Source organism: Pundamilia nyererei, unplaced genomic scaffold, assembly GCF_000239375.1.
Source record: "Pundamilia nyererei isolate P.nyererei 1_Seehausen unplaced genomic scaffold, PunNye1.0 scaffold00015, whole genome shotgun sequence".
NCBI lineage: Eukaryota > Metazoa > Chordata > Actinopteri > Cichliformes > Cichlidae > Pundamilia > Pundamilia nyererei.
This window is the reverse complement of record NW_005187416.1, coordinates 1537872-1561188: the sequence shown is the minus strand read 5'-3', so window position 1 is coordinate 1561188 and position 23317 is coordinate 1537872. Positions and strand designations below refer to the sequence as shown.

Below are 23317 nucleotides of genomic sequence, written 5' to 3'. Positions count from 1 at the left end.
ATTCAGTAAAACTAAAGGGCTGAAAAGAACTTCAACTTCATTTCACTTCTTTTTTCACTATATAAAACCTTGACATGTTATTTTTTTTCCTCTCAATTCCCATTACCTCAAGCTACTTCAAATTTATGGTACCAATTAATTTTTATGTTCTTGTTTCCTTCTGCAGTCTGCTCCCAGTACTCCCGCGGTGTCTTCGCCATTTTCGGCCTGTACGACAAGCGTTCGGTCCACACGTTGACGTCCTTCTGCAGCGCGCTGCACATCTCCCTCATCACGCCGAGTTTCCCCACTGAGGGCGAGAGCCAGTTCACCCTGCAGCTCCGGCCGTCGATCCGTGGGGCCCTCCTGTCCCTCCTCGACCACTACGACTGGAACAAGTTCGTCTTCCTGTACGACACAGACCGAGGTGGGTGATGAAAATAAACACCTCTCACTCTGACAGCTTAATCACACATTGGAGATGTTTTCGTGGATTCTGTGCCAGCTTGTGAGCATGCTGTACATTAATGTGTTTCTCATCTAACAGAAAACCTTTTTAAATGCATCATCAGTTGATCTCCGCGAACTTTCCTTTGAAATCGGTGAATCTGCTCCCCTCACCAGAAAATCATTACATTCACATACACTGAAAATGAGTTCTTTCCAGTAAATGAAAATCTTAGATATACTGCACAAAGGTGCTTTGCTTGACAGCGTTACAAGTTATCGGACTACAGAAACAACTTGCAATCAAACATAAGTGAGTCCTTGAGGGGAAAAAATGAGAGGTTGGGTAGAAATATGAAGAAACAAGTGCTGCTTCAAAGTAAAAGCAAGACAGTCCTGAAAGCTGATGATATACAGATCATCTCAGACAACTGTGCCAACACAGAGAGGAAAAGCCACGAACCTATTTCATCACCAAATGCATCAACATTTAATAAAGCAGACAGAGTTTTTAAGTACTGCAACCATATCCAAATGATTTTAACCCCCAGAGAATTGAAGAAGTATTGTCTTCACGAAGGAGGTAAGCTTTGAGTATGACCTGCATTCGATTTGTGGCTGTATGTGCAAACCTAAGGGATCTCATTGGAGCTACAGCGATTAAAAAACAGGATGAGTGTTGGAGGGTAATTTATTACAATGCAACACATTACTATAATTGCATTACATTTATCTATAACTCATTAAACCATTACTCTTTCCAAATTCAGGTAATTACAGATACAAAGTTACTTTCGGTTTACAACCACATTAGCTACTTTCACAATAAACTACAGATCCACCCACAGGAGAGATCTGCTGAGAGCTAAACATCTTCTAAGCTTGTTTTCTGTTTAGTGTTTGCGCTGCTCTGTCCTTCGCACCAAAATAATGAGAAGCTTCTGAAATACTGGAATTGCAGGCTTTGTAATAATGGAGGTGTTACAATAGCTGAGCAGTGGCCTGTGATGCAACATCACGAAACGAGAAATAAAATCAAATAATTCAATTTTAATAAAATAAAAGTGCAAGAATGAAAAGATGCAATAAATAAGCTGCAAAGAAGAAAATGAAATAAAATGAGTTGAAGTTCTTTGTGTAAATATTGCAGGTAGATCTTTACAAATTAGATGCTGTAGTAGCAGATGATAATAATAATTAGAGTGTGAATGGAGTAATGGCGTGGAAGGGGGGCAGTGTTCATTTCAGGAGTCTGCTTATGACCAAATGCAGTACATCTGTGTCACTCGAGGTTTCTCTTATCTTGGAAATCTACCTCTGTAGTAGAAGCTAAAAGAGACAGTTTCTAAGAACTACACTGGTCCCCAGTTGCTGCAGTCCAGACACATAACAAAGACGGGGGACTATCTCCTGCAGTTATTAGAACAATATAGAAGTTCCTGCAGTGTGAAAGTGGCTCTTTGTTCTCTTAGATATGCCAATAAACCTTGTTCTTACCACAGCATTTTTCACTCATGGATGTTAGTTAGAAGAGAAAGAGGATTTCTGGAGTAAGAGAGAGTGGTGATTGGAGCAGACTTTAATGGACATGTGGGGGAAGGGGACAGAGGTGATGAGGAGGTCTTGTGTCGGTGCAATGGAGGACAATATGAAAGGACAGATGGTAGTGGATTTTTCAAAAGATGGAAATGGCTGCGGTGAACACATGCTTCAAGAAGAGGGAGCAACATAGGGTGATGTAGAAAGGTCGATGAAGGTGAATACATGCAGAAGGTGCAATTGGAGAGACTTGATTGTCTGCAGGATGACTTTGGACATCAAGAAGAGGAAATGAGTGAAGATGGAGGCAAAGATTAAATGGTGGAAGTTGAAGAAGGAAGAATGATACGCCAAGAGAGTGTTTGTCCTATTACAGAGGAAATAGGACAAACAGACTTGGTGGTAGAATGTGAAAGTTCAAGAAATATCCAGAGGAAGAGGTTAGCAAAGAAAAAGTGGGATAGTCAGGTGGATTAAGAAGGTAGACAGGATTACTGGGAGGTTAGGTCTACAGCAGGGAGAGAGGAGGCAAAGACCAAAAAAAGCTTGTGATTAGTCATATCTGATTCTGGACTTGAAGAAGAAAAGTACTTGTATCGACTGGTTACAGAGAGATTGAGCTGGAAAGGATGTGCAGCTGGTTGGGATGATTATGAATAGAGCTGAAACGTATTAATGAGGAAGCCAGCATGTTAAGAAGATGGAAAGATTTAAACATCCGCGATGAACCAGCCAAAGGGACAGATAGTGCAGAGAGGTGAAGAAGAGAGTGCAGTGAAGGTGAGTGTCAGGGGTGATTTGTGACAGAAGGACAGAAGGTGACTATGGTGTATGGTTTGGAGATGGTGGCACTGACAAACAGATGATAGGCCAAGCTGGAGGTGGCAGAGCTGAAGAGCAATCAGAATGGACAAGATTAGGAATGAGTACATCAGACGGACAGCTCAGATCGAGCAGTTTACAGATAAAGTTAGAGATGCAAGGCTCAGATGGTTTGGACATGTGCAGAGGAGAGAGATTGGATATATTAGAAAAAGGTTTTGAGGCTGGAGCTGCCTAGGCAGGATGGAAAGACTAAGAGGGAGACCACACAGAAGATTCATGGATGTAGTGAAGAAGGAAATGCAGAGCATGTTACAGAGGGGAATACTAGGCGCGGGGGGGAGACAAAGGCAGATGGTCTGCTGCAACAGCCAGAAAAATAAGAAAATAAAGTAATGCATAATTAAAACAAAAAATATTTCTTACATTTAAATAAAATTTGGAAAGGTAAATAAAATTAAACATGCAAACATGCTCTGTGTACACACAGATGTGCACAAAGTGTTGTTTTGTGAGGCAGTAACATTTATCAGAAAGAAATCTCTGAGGTCTCAATCATATCTCCTATGTTTTCTCCTCATGCCCCCTGCGTGGCGAACAGTAAGGTGTGAATGGATGTGCTTCTGAAATAATGGCTGTTTTTTGTCCTCAGTATGTCTTGTGGCCATCGAGCGATCAATATTGCAGCGCAGCTGCTGTTGGAAGTGTTGTGGACATTGTTGGACCTCTCTCCCTCTGGCTCAGTTCCCCACCTGAGGAAGCGAGCTCTGTATTCATCTCATGTATATGTTTCTCACTCTTCCGTGTCTCTCTCTTTTTTCCCATATTCCTCCTTTTTTTTCTTTCACCCACCCGATCTTTGCCTCTCAGTCACCACATACACACCGACAGAGTCAATAAGTTTCTACTTTTTCACCCCACTGTGTTGCATTTCCATTACAAGACAGAATGGATATGGACTGCTGCTTGGATCACATCTCCACATCTCGCTTTCATACATTTTCCAGAAGGTAGTCAGAGGGCTTCATTCTTTCTCTCTGCTGCAGTGATTGTTTGAGCAGATTGGCTATACAGGGGCTGCAGAGTGAGGATGATATTGGGATGGCGTCCCTTCAGAACAACTCATTCCCTCCTTCTTTTTCTTATCTGAAGTCATACATGCTTGACTGGATAAAAAGCCTCCACTCCTCTCAACAAAACCGGCATGTATCTGATCAAGTATCCTCCAAAACCACAAAGGTTCCCAGCTGTACGACTTTGCTGCCCTATAGACTGGCTGAGGACACAAAACGTGGCTTTTCTGTGTTTTCTGGAGCTTCGGTCTGGCTTCAAGCTCAGGATCATTGAGACCAGAATTAAGATAACATGCAATTTCAGTATCAGTGGCATAAAAATCACCAAGAGGTGAAGACAATCACCTACTAGAAGGTTAGGAGGTCGTTATAACCTCATGGGGCGACCGTGGCTCAGGGGGTTGGGAATCGCATCTGTAACCGGAAGGTCGCCGGTTCGATCCCTGGGCTCTCTGTCCTGGTCGTTGTGTCCTTGGGCAAGACACTTTATCCTACTTGCCTACTGGTGTTGGCCATAGGGGCCGATGGCGCGATATGGCAGCCTCGCCTCTGTCAGTCTGCCCCAGGGCAGCTGTGGCTACAACTGTAGCTGCCTCCACCAGTGTGTGAATGTGAGAGTGAATGAATAGTGGCATTGTAAAGCGCTTTGGTGCCTTGAAAAGCGCTATATAAATCCAATCCATTATTATTGAGTGAAAGCAGTTCTTTGCTACTGTGAAAATGAATACTAATGAGCAGTGTTAAAACAGCAACAAAAATTTCCATTTGAATCCTGCAGGGTTGATGGGCTGTGACGTGTGAGGTCCAGACTTTTCTTGCGTTACAATGTTTTTTGGTTTGAAGCACCTGATGTTTATGGACGTTCTGTTTCCTGGTTGGTCAGTCATTTTTCAGCATCGAATTCACCAATTCATGTTTATCCATCGAGCACTGAGAGATGTAGTAGGTCTCTCAAGCCTGACAACCATGAGTCCTTAGGGAAAACTGAATTTTCCCCAGTCAGTTGGTTAGTGGTTGCAAAGACATATATGCTGCACCAAATATCTCCTGGCAATTGCTCTGGTGGCACGTTGCAAAAGTTTCCTTTAGTTTTCCATGAAAGAGGTCGACGTAAAAGTTGTGCCTTTTGAAAAGTGTGGCTCAGTGGGGCCCAATTTTTACTTTGAAGGTAAATGTTCTCCATTTCACATCAGGCGAATAATAAGCGAGTCTTTGCGAAGAAGTCAGTGTCTTCCGGAGTCATCACAAGGCAACCTGGCAGCAACCAATCCACAGCTCACATTCTCGTTTTGGGAGAAAAAGTTATTTTCTGTGTTTGTTTGTTTTTTCCATGTGTTTTTAGAAATCGTTGTTCTCACAGTAGAGAATTTCCTTCCTGTTTCCAGTGTTTTCATTATAAAATATCTCGACAGGATGCTCTTTTTCCCTAACTCACTGCAGGATTGACAAATGAGAAGGGGGAGGAGCAAAGTGTGTACAGATGTCTACTTTTTGATTTGATTGGAGCAACGTCCTGGACATAGAGGGGAGCAACTAAACCTAAAGTATCGATGCAATACAAGAAGTGGTACTGTTGATATTTGGATCAATTTGCCTACCCTTCCTACAAATATGAAAACCGAAAACAGCCTTTCACTGTGCTGATAACATTAAAAAGCAGGTGATTTTTAAAGTACCCATCAGTATTCAGATAATTAATACACAGGTGATCCCAGATCAATGCCAAACAAGGCTGAGAATTTGTCTTCCTGTAGAGATTTAATACAGCCATACTGGATGCCTTTGTGAAAAATGCTGGATACATGCTTCACAACACAAAAGACTATGGAATAAGATGATTAGAGAGGGTATCATATTAGCATGTGACACATGCACGCCTGTCAGAGTTGATGTGGATTGTTTGTGTTTGCAGAAACACAAGCGTATCTGTTCCGGGTGACAGATGACTGACGGATGTCTAAAACTCTGCAGACACACTTGGAAAACATTGCTCAGTACGTGTTGCCCTTTAGTCTGCATTGTGTTCCTGTTACTGAAAGTTAGGGCTGTCGGCTTTTTTTGGAAATTTTCTTTGAAATTTGAACTGCCGCTAAAATGATGTTGTGGATATGGTTTTTTTATGTTGCCGGTGTGAGTGCAGCAGGATGTGCCTTGTATTTCAGCACGTGGACTTCATAAAATGCACAGTTCAGCTGACCCTGCTGTCCTCTCAGTAAAACAGGAGGGTTTTTTCTACGTATACAGCCATTTCCAGCCACACAGCAAGCAAGGTTAGACCTAAAACTTAGGGGGTCCTGTAAGTGCAATAACTGCAACCACTGCACAGACCTGACAGACCTTTTAATTAACCAAATTAAAACTTTGGTGAACAGTTAATGGTTTAACTGAAGTGCCAACTCTCAGGGACTGGATTTGCTGGACACAACTTTTCCTTACTATTCATATCCTCTATATTATTTTTAGGCCTGTTTCTCATTCTTTTGTCCAGTTTCTTCAAATTTCTAAGGACACACTGCACACCATATGTGAAATATGCAAGGTTTTTGGTTAACAAGTCTCTGGGAATCACCACACTGGTGCAACGATATAATTTTATGCCTGTCAAACTGTGCTATCTTTGACATTTCCTTGGCTCAACTAATCATTGACTCGTAGATCAGTGTTAAGTGGCTTAACTTTCCTTTTAAAGTGGTCAGGAGCAAGGACTGAACAAAAACGTAGTGAAAAACAGCCAATATCAAAATAAGAACCTTGAGAAAGCTTCAGTAAGGCAAGAGAACTACAGCTCAAGAGCACTTTAAGAAGTTCCACAAAGGTGTTTCTAGCTAGAAGCTTTAAAAAATAAAGGGTAGAGCAAGACTTTTGCACAGGACAATATCTTTTCCAAAGAGCAATTTAATTCCAAGACCTGAGATATTTTTCACATTTATGTTACAAAATGGAGAAAACCCAGCATGCTACAATAAGTAGATACTCGTGAACTAATGCTTGAAAGAATCCAAAGCCACTTTCACAGCCTTCCTTTTATAGATAAACGTAAAGATGCGTGTCGGCTTTGTGAAGCTGCTCACACAGTTCAGCAGAGACACATTAGCGGAAACACGATCACACTTTGCAAGGTTAAAATTTGCATGCCCACTGAAGCAAAAAGCAGGTGGGACAGATGAGCAGCATGGGTGGGGAAGCAGCAGTCCACAAAGTAGAAAATGACACTTTATTGTAAATGTCCTTGCTTTCTGTGCAAACAGTGTCCCTCCTGCAGTTATATATAAATAATGTGAACAAACAAAATCCAGCCTCTCTCACAAAGTCACCCCGTTTCTCCCTGAAATAAACCCCACTGATATTTAGCCTCAGCTAAGGAAAGCCACAGTTTTATTTTGTGTGTTGCGACTGTAAAATCATCCCGGATACATTCCAAAAAAAATTTCTTTCCTTATTTGCTTTTTGTTCTCATGTAATTGAAATATATAAAGACATTCAAGATTACCATATGAATTCAAAGTGTGGCCTTTGGTAACATTCATCATGTTCATGAAGTTGAATGAATGCAGGCCAATAAAAATGAAATGAAATAACTGTGAAAGTAGCAATAATGTGTGCACAGTGATTTGTGAAAAATGATTAAGTTAGACAAAAGAATGCAAAACCTCTGCCCTCAGCAAAATGACCAAATCTGAATTGACTCAAAGTGATTCAAAGCTGCAGCGCTGCTAAAGCTTTTCATATAATCTGTCTCTATTTTTTAAGTAACCCTGATAAAACAAAAAAATACACAGGCATTTAAAATGATCGATCACATAACTTCTTTCATAGCAGTGAAAACAAGACCACAAAGACAGACTTGGGAATCGGAGAGAGACCTTTCAAAGCCCGAGGGAGAACACATTGGCTTTATAGTGGGATAATAAGGCACAGGTAAACTCAATCAAGGCAACAGGGGAGGGAAGAAACTAACAAAGAAAGACATACGAGGAGCCTTCAAGCTTTAACTAACCTTTAAAAGAAAAATAGAAGAAAACTGAAAGAAAGGAAAAGAACAACATAGGCGACAGAAACACAGAAAGGGAAAGGTCCAGGAACATTTGGACAATCGCAAAACCTACCTATGTTACATCAGAAAGCAGCGATCATAATAACAATAATAACAAACACCAAGACACACCGAGGCATGGTAAAATCCACAACTGCACGTTTCATTCATCCCTGGTTTGTGTCAAACTACGATAAAGCGGCAAAAAACCAGACCAAGGGAGCATTTCTCTTCAGTTTAAACTGTCCTGTTTTAACCATCATAGACAATAAAAATGTCCTAACAGCTGGAGTAAAGGACTTTTATTGCCCGGTTGGTTATTGAACCAAGGAAAAAAAAGGACTAACATAAACCATCGGCCTTTGAAAACACACATTGGAAACATCAATCAAAACGGCTTCCTAAGCAATGCATTCCAAATGTTTCAATTAATTATTAGTCACTCTTTCTTTTTATAGACTTTATGGGTTATGTAAACTGAATGAGAGGAGGTCAGATGTGTTTTCTGATTTAGTTGCGCTGCTCTGAGCTCTGTCCATGGTGCTGAAATCAGGCTTCAGCCAGCAATTTAATCGGTTTGCAGACACAAGCTGCTTTCCATCAGTGTGATGGCTTCAGAATGTGTTGAATGTGAAAGTTTTTTCACTTGTAACAAAGCACAAGTCTGAACGCACGCTGTCACATTAGTGGAGAGGGACATTGTTACACTCCTGCATCGTGTTCATGTTCGTTTGGTGACCTCTGCTCACCTAAAGACGAAACCAAAGCTTAAAGAAGACGCCAAACTTTTTTGACTCCTGTCTCCTGATCTTATATGGTGCAGACTTGGAGTTGTGTGAGTAAATCCTTTAGGAATATTAAGATAAATATAACCTGTGTCTGAATGACAGAACATCATCACTTTGACACGTCGATGAAGCAAACTACGTAATATCAATTTGAGATGTTGTTGTCATTTAAAGAATACCTACTATGTTTTTATTGCTTCTACATGCTGTTATTCCCAGCTTCGTGGTTTTATTTTGGGACCACCACTAGAATAGTTTAGCATGATTCACAGTTTGTTTGGTTTTGGTTTTTTTTCTTTAAATCTGTTTTCTTACACTTGGCCTTTTTGCTTCTTTTTTTTTTTTCAGACAGAGATTCAGACAGGCTTCTGTCTTAATCTCATCTTTAGGCTTTAAGACACTGTTTTTTCTTTTCGGTGGCTACTCCCCCCCAAAAAAACCAAAAAATTACACAGATCAGTTGGTGACTACCTGGTAACCGTTGCTTGCTAGTGAAAAGTGAGTATGCCCTGAATGTGTTGTGAGTGGTTCTAGGAGGTTCCTGGCAGTCACTGTGAAATCAGTGATTAAAGAATTATCATGCAGATGTAGAAACTCGTCAATTATCCCAACTGGTTGCCATGGAAAGTGATATAATCCAGAGGTTGCTTATGTGAAAGTGATCAAAAATAGGTACACAATGCTGTACCAAAAACCTCCTTGTAATTGCCATGGTCACCAGTAGTTTGCATGAAAGATGCCAACTTTTCTGCAAATCCTCGCCAACTACTTGCTAAGTGGTAGTGAAACTGTGAAACAGAAGCTTCTTACCTTCAGAGTAAATGTTGCACATTTTTAAACATGTTGGTTTCAGCAACTTTTACCCTGAAAGCAAACAGTCTCTGTTTCACTACCGCTCGCTAGTTACTTGACGAGTGTTTGCAAACAATCACAAAAATCAATCACACCAAGGTTTCTGGTGCAACACTCTCTTTGTGACCACTTTTAGTCAGTGATAGCTAGCAAATGCTCGCCAACCTGTCAAGGAATACTCATTCTTCCTTAGCAACCAGGGGTTGCCAGGAAGTCACCAACCGGTCTCTAGATGCGTGTGACTGCAGTGTAAACTGAAGATTTGAGCAGCGAATGTGCCTGCGATGAGCAATATTTAGTGATATACAATCTCATTACTAACGTATATAATTTCAGGATTACTTGTACAGACACTGACTTCGTTACTTGAAATCTATTCTTTCATCAGCATATTTATTACAGAAAATTTTGGAAAAATAATACGTCCACTTTAAATGTCTAAATATCTGTTTATTGACAAATAAACAGCTTTTTTGCTTTAATTTAGGTGTTTTTCATTTCTTTACTTCAGCTTTCCTCGTGCCTTCATTTCCCTGACCACCTTCAGCTGATTATATAAAATCTGTTTTCCTGCCTTGTACAGCATGAAAGCAAGTTTCTGCACAAGCACTTTTCACAGACCTAAAAATCACGAGTCCTTATTTCTGCATTGGACTGCAAAGGCAGAAATGCAGAATCACCAGAAGCTCAGGAACCATCCCTCAGAGTATTTCTTTTTCTAAATTTCAGCCATATGTATTATAATACACACAATTAATCCAAGTCCCACTGTGAGTAAGCAATGCGTTCTGATGAAGCAGACTTGCATATTTCTAAACCTTAAATATGTCACAAGGTCTTACATCTTTGTTAGAGGGAATGAATGTGTGTGCAGATACGTCAGCACCGCTCAAGTCTTTACGTACGCATTAGTGTTCTCTCTGTATGCCTGTGTTTGCTCTTCAGAAGGCTTTTGGGTGCAGGCTGCAGCACTCTGGCCCGAGGATTTTTCTCACACACAGGAGCAGGCATTCATCCCATATTGACTATAATGTAGAATCAGCCCACGCATGGCTGAGCTGAGTCAATGAGCGCCAGTCTGATTCCCTGCATCAAAGCAACAGAGATACAAGGGGCTGGATACTGTAACAGTGTGTGTGTGATTATAGTGAATGCTGTCCCTGTGAGCTTTCCAGTGCACCATAAATACGCACACACACCACAGACAAAGATGATAAGAAGGTTAATACAAAAAGAATGGAATAACATAGGAAAAGAAACCAGGAAATGGTTCAGGGAGAGTATAAAAGGAAGAGGGAATGAGAGGAGAATAAATAAGGGTATCGAGGACAGACATAAGGGGAAAGGAAACAAAAAGACGATAAAAAGGACAGGAGAAGAGAGGAAACGGTGATGGAGAAGAGGAAACAAGAGTAGGAGAGACTGGAGAGAAGGAAAGAAGAGATAAAGGGAGGAAACATGAGTACAAGAGCAGAGGAAAGGAGAAGGAACAAAAGGAAACAAGAAGTGACAAACAAAAACTGAGGAGAGGAAACTAGAGATTAGGAGACTAAATTAAAGGGAGCGACATACAGAGAGGAACGAAAAAGGTGAAAACTAAATAAAAGGAGACATATAAAGCAAAGGAAATGAAGCGAAAGGAGAGGAAACAAACGGAGATGGAAGACAAGCAGAGAGGAAAGGAAATAAGAGCAGAGGAGACGAGAGCGGAGAGAAGGAGAGGGAAGAGGTCACAAAAGGGAAGGGAGCGGAAAGGAAATGAGAGGGGATGACAGGCAAGATGAGAGGTGAGAAAACGACAGAGGAAACGAGGAAAGGGAATAAAATCAGAGGAAACCAGAGACTAAGAAAGGAATTAATGTGATAAATGAGGTGAGACAGAAGAAGGAGGAGAAGCAAGGGCGTAGATTTGGCATGGACGCAAGGGACATGTCCCCACCAATATCCATATGAGTGCCTCATTAGTAATGTTTGTATAATCTGCTTAAAATGTTGCATAATTTTGCTGAGAGATCTTTTACTTTGTGGTAATCTTAGATGAGTAGTTTTATAGACAAAACCCACCAGGTCATTCAGTGTTCCCTTAGTGCTAATGTATATAAGAGAACCAAATCTACGCCCTTGAGGAGAAGGATAGTTCTCCAGCAGATGGACTGGTATCAGCAGTGTGTACTGGCCACGAATAGCTCCGAGCCTCTTTGTGTACACTCTGAAGAGGAAGAAGAGGCAAAAGCAAAGCTCTGATTCAATGAGGGAGGAAGTGGAAGGATGGAGGCTCAGTACACATGCGCTGACACTCAGCGGAATGAAAGGAAGAGAGGAAGAAATCGCATGCTGTACATAAATCCAGATGTGCGCTCACTTTCCTCTCCACAGGCTGCAGCTGCTTCCATCTAGTGTCCGGCTCTGCTCCAATCAGCACAACAAACGTACGCATCAGCCAGCGGCTATGTCTTCGATGCTGATGCTGATTGCAGCTGTCTGCTGCTCCAACTACGACCCTGGGGCCACTCATTTATCAGCTGGTAATCAGCTGGCCCTTTGCACACTTTACTTGCCTCGGCTGCCACTGCTGCAGCTTCCTGTCCCAGCGCTGTATATAGCATGTGGCACAACAGGACACAATGGGATATCATGTTCTTGCACACTCAGCTGCCCTGCTAAATTGTATCTGGTGGGTTCGGGGTGGCTGTGTTTCCGGAGTCTGAGAGTTATGATGTAGTTTAACCTGTTAGCAGTCGGACGTACCGCCCACGGTACATTGGATGGTTTAGGGGACTAATTGGACTGCTAAGGGGTTAAAGGTTTCAGAGCCACTAAAAGACAGATTACTGCTAGTTTTTAGAAAGTTTGAACCTGTTTTCTCTGAGATATTAGGCATTGAAGCATGCTTCTTTAACATGCTTGCTTTCTAAATACTGAGATGAGTGTCACCAAATCCAGTCTGATGTCATCTTCATTTTGAAACCTTCAACATAGCGAGTGTTCGCAAGGCTGGAGAACAGCTCAACTTGTTGGGGTTAGTTGACAAAAACATGGAGTTAGAACAAAGTCACAACCAATGTCTATAATGACATGAAAAGAGTTCATATTGTCAAAGCAGTCTTTATAATGTGTAGATTTAGAATCTGCTGACATCTAATGAACGTCTTCCCTTGATTTGCATATCCACTGATACTGGACCAATATTCAATAATGGATTAGTCCAGTATAAATTACAGTGGTTAATGCCCTTAACAGCAAACATCTGATGCTTCACATCTAATCCAAGGTCCACAGAGCAGAAGACGTTGCTGGGATGACCAGCATGCATTCTAAAAAATAAACACATAGAGTTTCCAGGAATTCAAACTAAACTGAAATTAAGGATTGGGTAGATTAACTAAGGATTATCTAAAGTCAAAAGCAGTGCCTGTAGAGGCCTAGACCACAGGATGTGAGGTCAAAGTCTGTGTCTTCCTGCTCCAGCGTCACCTTCCAGGTAGCATCACCTGCATTTTGGCCACTAGATGGAGCACACTCAAGCTATCTTATCTTTGTTTCCAACATCGATATCCTTCCATGTATGAAACATGGAAAATAAATATCCACATATACCTATCTTTACATCCACCTGCTAGGGAAGGAAAATTAACTGAATTTTAAAAGAGTTTATCAACTGACATTCTGTCAGTTACAGTGAACTGAGCTCTAACGTTTCACTTTTGCATTATTCAGACTAATTGTACAAAACCATCTGCTCATAAAAGCAAACGTAGGTGCTCACCTGTATTATTCCACAAAAATCTACAGCTTTTATAATTATAAATGAACTGAACCACTGTCTGTGACTGTCAGTTATTAGCACGTACACTTAAAAAAATGTGTGAGTTGGAGAAAAACGTTGTCGAACAAAATATGAGAAGGTCTAAAGCTTGTTACCCTTATCCGTATTTCAGGATGGAATTGCAAAAATGATAACTCATTTAAAGGCTTTAGCAATGACTCCTGCAGCACTCTGTGAGTGCAAATTTGCAGGTACAAACTGCCTTTTTTCTAAACTGTGTATTTGCTGGGAAAACCTTGACATATCTAGCAGCGATAACTGTAATTGGAGACAGCAAACTGCAGGATTCGAAAGAAAAAATATGATGGTAATCCTGACGAAAAGGATTTCTCCTGATAGGAGCACACCACTGCGATGACAAACTATTGTTTCAGAACCCGACAAACACACTGACAGGAACACATTGGCGGAGAGCTTAGCTCAAACGGCTTCGGTCAATAGCTGTGTAGTAGCTGCAGCTACCACAGGGAATGATTTTGGCCTCCTCTGTGGCTTCCCGCCCTCCGCACTCTGTCCTTTCTATTATGTGTATTTGTCAGCTGCTCTCTGGCTGCAGGTAGGCACGTTTACCACAAAGGAAATGTTAAGGAAACTTCCTCAGAATATTGACACTAAAAATACAGTTAGTTATTCCACCTCAAGGGTAGTTCAAAGTATGTAAGTCAGTCAAGAACTACTGTCTATACTACTTATATGGACAAAATTATTGGGCCACACCTTTTCAGGTGTATTGCCACAGTTGTATAAACTCCAGCACCTGCCCTATACGTTTTGAAGAGCTCACTGAATTCAAGTGTGGTGCTGCAACAGGACGACACCACAGCAACGAATCGATTCACATCATGAAACTTCTTCCCTCCCAGATATTCCACAATCGACACTTTGATGGGCTGAGCCAGGAATCGAACCACGTTCTGAGTTTCCTGGTTCCAATTTTGTCCTGTTAAAATTGAGAACAAAGTCACTCCAGTGTGGGGTCGGACTCACCAACAGCCAAATTGTCATGAACCAGTTCTTCCAGTAGAAATTACTGGGGACATACTGACACGATGTGTCTGTGTGTGTGACTGTGTGTTGCCTCAACCAGCAGTCCCTCCTGGCACAGGCAACCCTCTAATGGGGAGCAAGGGGCTGGGGAGGGGATGGAGAAGGTGGAGAGGGAGCTGGGTTGCCAGAGCACAGGTTAATCCACTAATTGGGAGCAAAGGGAGATGGGTTGCCAGATTGTGATGGCCACCAGGAGGGTCTGTTTAAGGGGGACATCTGTTCCTGCTGGAGAACAGCCGCCCTCACAGCTCCCTAGTTTCCTCTCTGACACTCATCTTCTCCACACACAAACGTGACAACGATGGTCTCCTCCTCCAGAGTCTCGTGTTGCATCCAACTCAGAGAGACTGACGGGACCAAAAGCCAGGATCTGGCTGGAAAAGGATAAAAGCTTCACAAGAGTTTCTTTTCCATGGGAAAGCGGTTGTCTTGCCAGCGACGTCGAGCCAGCAAAAAGCCGGTTTGTGTTTCAAACCAGCAATTATGGACAATATGTTTTATCGCATCATGTGCTTCAACATACCATATTGTGGATTGGAAGAAATCCACTTCAGTTTATTCAGAAAACATACTCAGGACTATAATTAAAACATTTTCAGGGAGCACTGACTGTTACTGTAGCAATACAGAGTTATTAAACTCTGCAAGAAAAAGGTTGTAAACCCCAATGGAATTATGTCTGAAATGAAATAATAGAGGTGCTCTCCTGTTGCTCTGTCATCCTGCGGATGCGCTCCAACTCCACCTTCTTGTACTGTGGCTGGTGACGGCTCTGCAGCCTCGTGTGACGTGCTGCAGGAGAAGGACTACTGTATATGAAAACAATTTTGGCATCCAAGGAAAAGGAGATTTTGGCTTCTGCCAAATCACCTGGACTGTGATTTGTAATACATGTTTGATTTAAACATGTTTAAAATACATTTTTGTTTGTCAAATGGCCAAAAAAAACAAAAAAAAAAACAATAGTAGGAAAATGAACTGACTTCTGTTAAGTAAAGTATACTACATGTATATGCAAAACTGCTATACTTTTGTGTATAGCAAAAAGCCCATTGGGTAAGGCGTGTCTTTAGTTTGTCTTATAGTTTCAGCGGCATGGTGGTGTGATGGTTAACACCATCGCCTCGCAGTCTGCATTTGAATCCACGGGCTGGCTCGGGCCTTTCTGTGAGTGTTCTCTGTGCCTGCATGGCTTCTGCTGGTTCTCCAGCTTCCTGCCAGAGTCCAAAGACACACTTTAGGTTAATTTGTATCTGTGTGAGTGAGAATGGTTGTCTGTCTCACTGTGTTAGCCCTGCAATAAAGTTTACTTTTTCAAACTTTCAAAAAAAAGAAAAAGATACTGAGCAATGTTTTTTAAATACATGTTTCGCAGTAATTTTAGATCAAATTGAGATCAAACTGGACTATATGTGGTCCCTTACCCAAACTGTGTTTGTCTGTCTTCGACTAATAAAAAATTTAATCTGAGCCACCAGACAAACATGGGCACCCATTAATATGCCTGGGCCGAAAAAACACTGCATTTCACTAAACAAATATGAATACTTGTCGTGTCTTTATTGAACACGCTGAGCAATCAATCACAGTACAGGCTGAAAACGGTGAGCTAAGCAACTTGTCAAATTTGTTTCAGCAGCAGCAACAACACGAGACATTTTCCTGTGTAAACGCTCGGATGTTCACAGCTGTGAGGAGGAATCTTGGAAAAGTTCTCCTGCAGAGCTGTTTCAGTTCAGTGTTTTGAGGATGTCTTGACTGAACACCTCAGCATCTCAGCTGGCCTCAGGGTCAGGATGTTGACATGATTGTTTTAAACAAATGAATTTTCTTCACCATCCTGTGGATTTTTCCAGTCCGTTTATCCAGCTGTTTTTTTTTTGTCTTTAGAGTCTTTCGTGCTTTTACACATGAGCACATGTGTTATATGCGATTTCTGGACAAACTTTCCTGTTAGGTGTGGATTCTTTCTCGTGTCTTTCAAAATTACATGTTGTGCCCTCTGTATGATCTCTGCAGGATACTCACGCTTAAAGAAAGAAGAGGCAGCTTTGAATTTCTTCCACTTGTAGACAGTTTGTCTTATTGTGGATTTGACACAATGCTTTTGCAGCCTCACGCAAGTGTAAGCAAGTGTTTTCTTGCTTAGTCAACCAACTGTAGTAGCTCCCGAGCAGATAAGGAAAGTGTTTTTGACCGAGTTCCTTTGTCACTAAGTTTTGTGCTTTTAAAACCAACAGGCCATAAAAAATAACATAGACCCGGAAAAGGCAGAGGAGAGCTCTCGCTTTTTAAATGCAGGTTCTTAAATATTTAAAATCTAGTTTTACAAACGCTTCATGGGGAAGAAAATGCATTCAACACATTGTGAGGCCTCTAGGAGACACACAGTGTGTTTGGGTGATAAATACTGAATGACAACATAATGTGTCTGATTGTGAGGAAAATCCACGGCAGCTTTAAGCCTTTTATCCAAATTCACACAAACACATAAATGTTATCTGGCCTGTGGCTGAACTTTATGAACACAAAACTTTATTGATATCGCTCAGCTTGTGTTTGAGATAAACAGGACAAAATGCATCTCCGCTCCCATCCAGAAAAAAATGTCTCTTTCTTTCTCTCTGCACTATGTTGCACTATGATTTCAGCTGAGTTGAGTTATTCTGGTTACAAAAAAACCACATGAAAGATAGAATTGGTACGATGACCATGTATGATAAGGATGATTTTTAGTGGGTAATTTTTAACAGACAAAAACTACACACTAACTAATTACTCACTGAATTTATTTGAAAAACTGCATGTTGGCTGCTTGTTTTAACTGTGTCTTTAACAAAACTAGAGTAATGGGTTTGTGAAATTCATGAACAGAGTTTACCTGAACGTCTTCCTTCCATGTTTGATGATTTTTGTCCTGTGTGTCTGACTACATCAGGGTACGCCATCCTGCAGGCCATCATGGAGAAAGCAGGGCAAAACAACTGGCAAGTCAGCGCCATCTGCGTGGAAAACTTCAACGATGCCAACTACCGGAGACTGCTGGAGGACCTGGACCGGCGACAGGAGAAGAAGTTTGTCATCGACGTGGAAGCTGAGAGACTGCAGAACATGATGGAACAGGTGATGTAAGCTTTTGGCATCAGCATTTGGTTGTTCTTTGTTTTAGCAGACCACAATTTATCGGTCATCTTTGTCCTTTTTACCTGTGGAGAATCAGCAAATGTTGAAGTTGAATCAATGAAACCTCATGCATGGTTTGTGCACAGTTATTTCCAGCAGTGTACGAACATCAAGCAATGTTTTACTTCTTTTTGGTATCAGATCACCATTAATTGAAATGTCTCTCAAGATAAAGGGTTTTAGCAGGACTGTGTTAGTGTAGCTCAATAATAGCATCTTTATTAACGTGTGCACAGCTTGGGGTCTGATGGTGTTCACAGATGCAGCTGTCCTCTGGAATAACTCTGCGCTCCACCTGAGTCTCAGTCTTCAGGACCTCAGCCACAGTTCAGCTTAGCTGCCACACTTTTTTCAGAGAGAAACCCACACATCAACCTCTGTTTACTCTGTATTATTTTTATTCATAGATTACTTGCTCCTTCATCACAGCTTCTCATTTTTGAGCCACTAATTTGTGCTGCTCGTTGGTGGATTGTCCAATTATTACTGAAATTAACTGGCTGCGTATTTGTATTTAAATCATGCTCACGTGCCCGCTTAACAAATCTAACCCTTAATCTGCAGATTAAATGAAACATATGGGGGGTTTTCTAAACAGGGAAATTTATAATTGCTTCAATATGTCATCTTCTAAACATGGATTGCACTGAAGTTATGTGTTTTTGTAGTCATTTCCTCTAATAGTACTTTAAGAAATAATAAAAATAGTTGACCTATTATGCTTTTCCTCATTTTCCATTATATACATCCTGTTACAACCGGGTATGTTCATCCTAAACACAGCAACAACTGCAAATAATAAGGCCATTTTATGTTCAAGTAATCGCTGTAAAACAAAAGCTCGGGCTTCTGACTGCTATAAACATTGTTTCACACTGTTGGTCACTCAGGGATATACATCTATCTAAGCACAGAAGCTCCACCCACATGATGTCCAAATTTTCTATATGCAAGGTGCAGCCAATCAGAAGAAAGGTGATTGCCTCTAACAGGGGGAGGAGCTAAAACGGCTCATGTCAGATAAATGCAGATTATTTTTGAACCTTCAATTATGCAGAACTGCTCCAGAGGCCAAAAATGAAGTTGTGGAGCTGGATGTTTTCCCAAGATGTCCTTTTTAAGTGATAATACCTGGGTCTGATTGTGGTTTTTACAGGATCCTGTTATGAATCATTGCAAATATCGGCACATTCAACGTCCTGACAAAATAAAGTCCAATGAGGCAAGAAATGCAAACAGTCAGACTCACAGACAGATTGTCAACAAACCCCCAGGTTAGCCAGACTTATTTGGAAGAGAAATGAAGGCAAATGGTAAAATTCTAACCCAGGCTGTCTGTTTTAAAACATCAATCACAGTTTCCCATGGATGTAAAGCAAGAACTGGGTCCTAGCCTCCAAAACACATTCATGAATTATATGAAAGTTTTCCCTCGGGGCATATAAGGGGAAAAAAATGTTTTCTCTCTTTCTCATCTGATTCTTTGTTTTGCAGCCTGCTGCAAATTCCCATTAGCGTCTCTGCCTGAGCTCACCAGCCCGTCTCACAGACTTCACACTGATGAAAGATGGCACTTGGCTGTTGCCTTGCTAGGCCTTGTTTAAGTTTTAGCAATATTACATTGGCGCGGTTTAAAAATGAACAATGCAGTTAGTTATACTTGATCTTGTTTGCAGCTTTGATGAGTCCCGACATGTTTTAGAGATATCTCTCTCTCTCTCATATGCCGCTGCACGGAGTTTGTGTTGCACTACCTAAGGCTGAACACGTCTGATACAATCAAAACAAGCATTCATATCTGTTTTTTGCAGGTACTTTGCAGGTTCCTTTAAATTTTGGTGGTCTTAGGCTCTTTGGTTTGCAGACAGGCATAGAAACTATATTGGTTTAAGTGTATGTTTCACTTAGAGCATTTTTTCCAATGTACTGGAATGGCTGCAATCACAGGATTGTAAGATGGTGAAAGATGTACCCTCAGGCCCCCTCCTCGATTCAGAGATGGTCTTTCCCTTTTCACATAAATGGATTTCTTGACTCCCCACGCAAACCAGCGTTCCTCCCAATGAAAACGCTACGTCCAAAAGATAAGAAACAAACTTTTGAATTTACTTACCTGGATGATTGAGCATGCATCAACATACCTTTTGATGCATTTTCTATCCAAAGCTTTTTGTAGTCACACAATGAAGTCGGTCAAAACTGGAGGTCAGAAACAAAGAAAACAAGCAAGCCTTCACTATTTGCTCGTTTTGTTTTTGAGTGCGGATGTGCTAATTAGAAAGTTTTGAATGTAAGAACAGTCTGTCCTGATCTCCAGTGGTGTTAGTTGGCAAAAGCACACTCAGAATATGATGTGCACCTTCCTCTTCCTCCTCCTCCTTCTGCTCATCTTCATACCTTCATCCCTCCATCTTTCCCAGGGGCAACTGGTGTATGTGTAATTGTTCAATTATTCAGGAGCTCTCCACTCCTGACATCTGTCATAGTTCTAACAATTTACTTTGCAGATGCACGAGTGTTTGTGTGCCTCTTTGCCCCCACAGAGAGGCAGACATCCCGCTCCATCTTTGCTTGATGTCAGCGCACAGGTCGTCTCCCAGAGCAGACGTGATACGTTCTGTCAGATTGAGAGCTTTTGGAATGATGCACTGTTTTTGTGTAGAAGTGGTCAGAATTACTGACAGAGACATTAACATCTATTTTAGCCTGTGTTCATTCCAGCTGTCCTCCCGTTTATAGCTTACTAAAATATCCAGATCCAGAATGAGGACTTGAATACATAATTAGACCTCATTAGCTGCTTATCGCCAGCACGGTCAGTTCTCAGTGTATCACAGCTTTCAGATGTTACTTTGACTATCAGAACATGAAATCTAGGAACACAAACCTGCTTCATTTGCAGACGGGGGTGTTGCTGATTTGCAGGATGAGCTGTACAGCTTGTGCAATAGCTGGAAAATAAACAGAGGAATACAGCTACAGTTAGCTTAAAGTGTTTTAAAAAGTAATAACGAAAAATAAAACAAGCAGAATTTTGTCCATTGTTCTTTTGGAGTTTTCTTCTTTCAGTAAAAAATGCATTGGTTGCATTGAGTGACTTCCTCCTAACAGGCATTGGCCAATCTGAATTGGGCTGTTGTGATTGGTCAGAATTTATAAACGCTGTGTTTTGATTTTTTAGAAAGTAAAACACATCCTTCCCTCTAAATGGGACCACAGTTTCCAAAATGAACATCCCGCTGTATTAAAGGAGATGTGAAACAATGTGAAGCAACAATAACATCAAGAAAATATTTCCTGAGAGCACCAATTAAGCGAGAAACGATTGTGCAGTCAGGTTTCCTTTTTCAACCAGCTGGAGTCGCCCCCTGCTGGCCATTTGAAAAAATGCTGGTCTGTCGTTTGAGTAAACAGTCAGGCACTTTAACACTATAACATAGCCAACAGGGTGCACCTTTGTCCTGAATTTTGTTACTTTTAGCATCAAACCATGTTGATATACAGTTTTGTTTTATTGCATATCTATCTATATAACATTTATATATGGATTTATAGTCACTCTTCATGTATATATATTAACTAGTTTTTATTCCATAATTTATCCCAACACCTCCTAGGACCTTGCGTCTACATATGTGGACATCACATTTTGGGTTGTCTAGACCAAAATACCAAATTTAGCTCCACAAGGGCCTGATATCCACTTACGAGGGTAAAAAAAAAAAAAAATCTGGTGATTCTTTGTTTTTATATTCATCAGGTCCCAAACAGCCCAAATATCAAAGAGAAATTAAAAATGCATGCCATGGAAGAGTTTGGGTCTGAGGAGGTTAATTAATTACAAAACATAAATATGTTATACATGTTGTTTGTGTCTGTTGTCTGTTCTGTTATGTACATGGAGAGTGTCAATACAGCTAATTCTGCTAAGAAGGCAGTCAGTGAACTTTTTAAAGCATTAAATAAGCCATTAAAAGTTCAATTTGAGTCAATTACATGAATTTTTTCCCCTCGTGTGGAGTGTTAGGGAAAATGAGAAAAATATAACTAAATTAAAATTTGTAAAGACAGTCCTCCACTGACTTCTTGGATCCTCAGTCAACAATAAATGTCCAGCAGAACATTTCATATACAGATGTGGGCAAAAAGGAAATAACTTCAATATTCAGCGTTTCTTCAGTGTGTGGCAGCAGCAGCCTTTATTCGATAAATGATGAAAATTATGTGAAAATCTACTCTGTGAGACGTGAGCCAAACATCGGTCGCTCTCGTGGTGTCATTAGTGACGGCCTCAGTGCCAGAAGAGGCTTTAAAAGCCATCAGTGATGCAGAGTGTGAGGGAACAGCAAACACTCGTCTTCCTTCATATCATTACTGTCCAGTTTGCTTCCAATTCTCCAGCAGCGAGTCCCTCTAACAACAACAGTCAGAGTTTATTCTGTAACTCTTGTAGCATCTGCATAAACATGTACTTTATGATAACAGCAATTTATAACACTGTGTAAAAGAGCAGATGTGATTGAGTTTAGATGTATGTGATTGTTAAATTAGCCAACCTGCATTAGGTTTGTGCTTATAAATGCGGGTGCACTGATGCAGTACCTTTGCTTTGCTGTCTGCTGATAGAAGTATAGATCTGACATCAGGAGTTAATTAACATTACTGTAAGACTTAGTATTTAAGTCTAAGATTTAAATAACTTGTCCATCCGTCCATCCATGTTCAGGGTTGTGGGGGTGATGTAACCCTGCCTTTCTTCAAAATATAAGAAATGAAAATATATTCTATATAAAATATAGAATACTCTCACCTATAGTCACATGTCATGGCACAAATGTGCTTCCTCTGAAGAGCGCCTGGGCTCAACTTTAGTGGCATATTGAAAGGAGCCGCAGCAACTGACAAGATGCCAGATATTGAACAAAATCTAGGTTACACGTTTTAGGCATGTCTGTGTCCTCTCAGCGGACCTACAGGGGGTGTTTGGGGAGAGGGGGATATGGCCATCTCAGGCTAGGCTCCTCCCCCTTCCCAACTACAGCCACATAAGAAGTAGAAGATGAAGGGATAAAAATAAGAAACCTCTTGCTCCAGCTTACCAGACCACAGTTTGTGGCTAAAAACTAGCTGCAAAGATATAAATAATTTCACACCTGCTCTCAGTCTGGCAGGTGTGAAATACCTCATACCTACTACCCCATTACTCATCCTATGCTGTCGGCTTTCTCCATGGTATGTTAGCTCCACCATTAGCAACCAGTATACTAAATTACATAGATCAGCCCCAAAGTCTTTGGAGCTTGCACAGAAGGCGAGTGGACTTCTTTAAGTTTGTTGAAGAGGTTTCACTTCTCGTCAAAGTCACCTTCTTTTCAAGCTCCTAGGACGACCGTGTCCTGGATGACTGTGAACCAACACAGACGTGAGCCCCATAAATCATCCTGCCGTCACATGAGCCAGCTTTATGAATCACCGATGACTGATATCTGACCTGGACATCAGTTTAATGCATCCCTACTTGTGAAACTGTTTAACTGTTTTCCTTTGAGGTAACTTTACTCTCTTTATTTCTCTTTTAAAGACTTGTGTTTCCACTTAGAGACTCAAGAACTGAAGGAGGATGAAGAAAACCGTCTTTATTGCTAATCCTTGGTGAATTTTTTTGATTGAAACTTCTTTCTTCTGAGAAAATAATTTGTGGGAAAGCCATTTATAAATATATGGACAG

At 41.0% G+C, this 23317-nt stretch overlaps 1 protein-coding gene across 5 annotated transcripts in view; it reads left to right on the top strand.

Annotated features, from left to right (window-relative positions):
- The window catches only part of gria4b (glutamate receptor, ionotropic, AMPA 4b), a 157348-nt gene that overhangs the window by 73147 nt on the left and 60884 nt on the right, over positions 1–23317 (top strand). For all 5 annotated transcript variants that reach the window (XR_001290280.1, XR_001290279.1, XM_005725376.2 and 2 more), the window contains exons 3-4: positions 167–406; positions 17345–17529. Coding sequence is in view for 3 of the 5 variants with exons in the window: in XM_005725376.2 (XP_005725433.1) it covers positions 167–406; positions 17345–17529 (425 nt within the window). In the remaining 2 variants the exon portion in view is untranslated. The remainder of the gene's footprint in view (positions 1–166; positions 407–17344; positions 17530–23317) is intronic.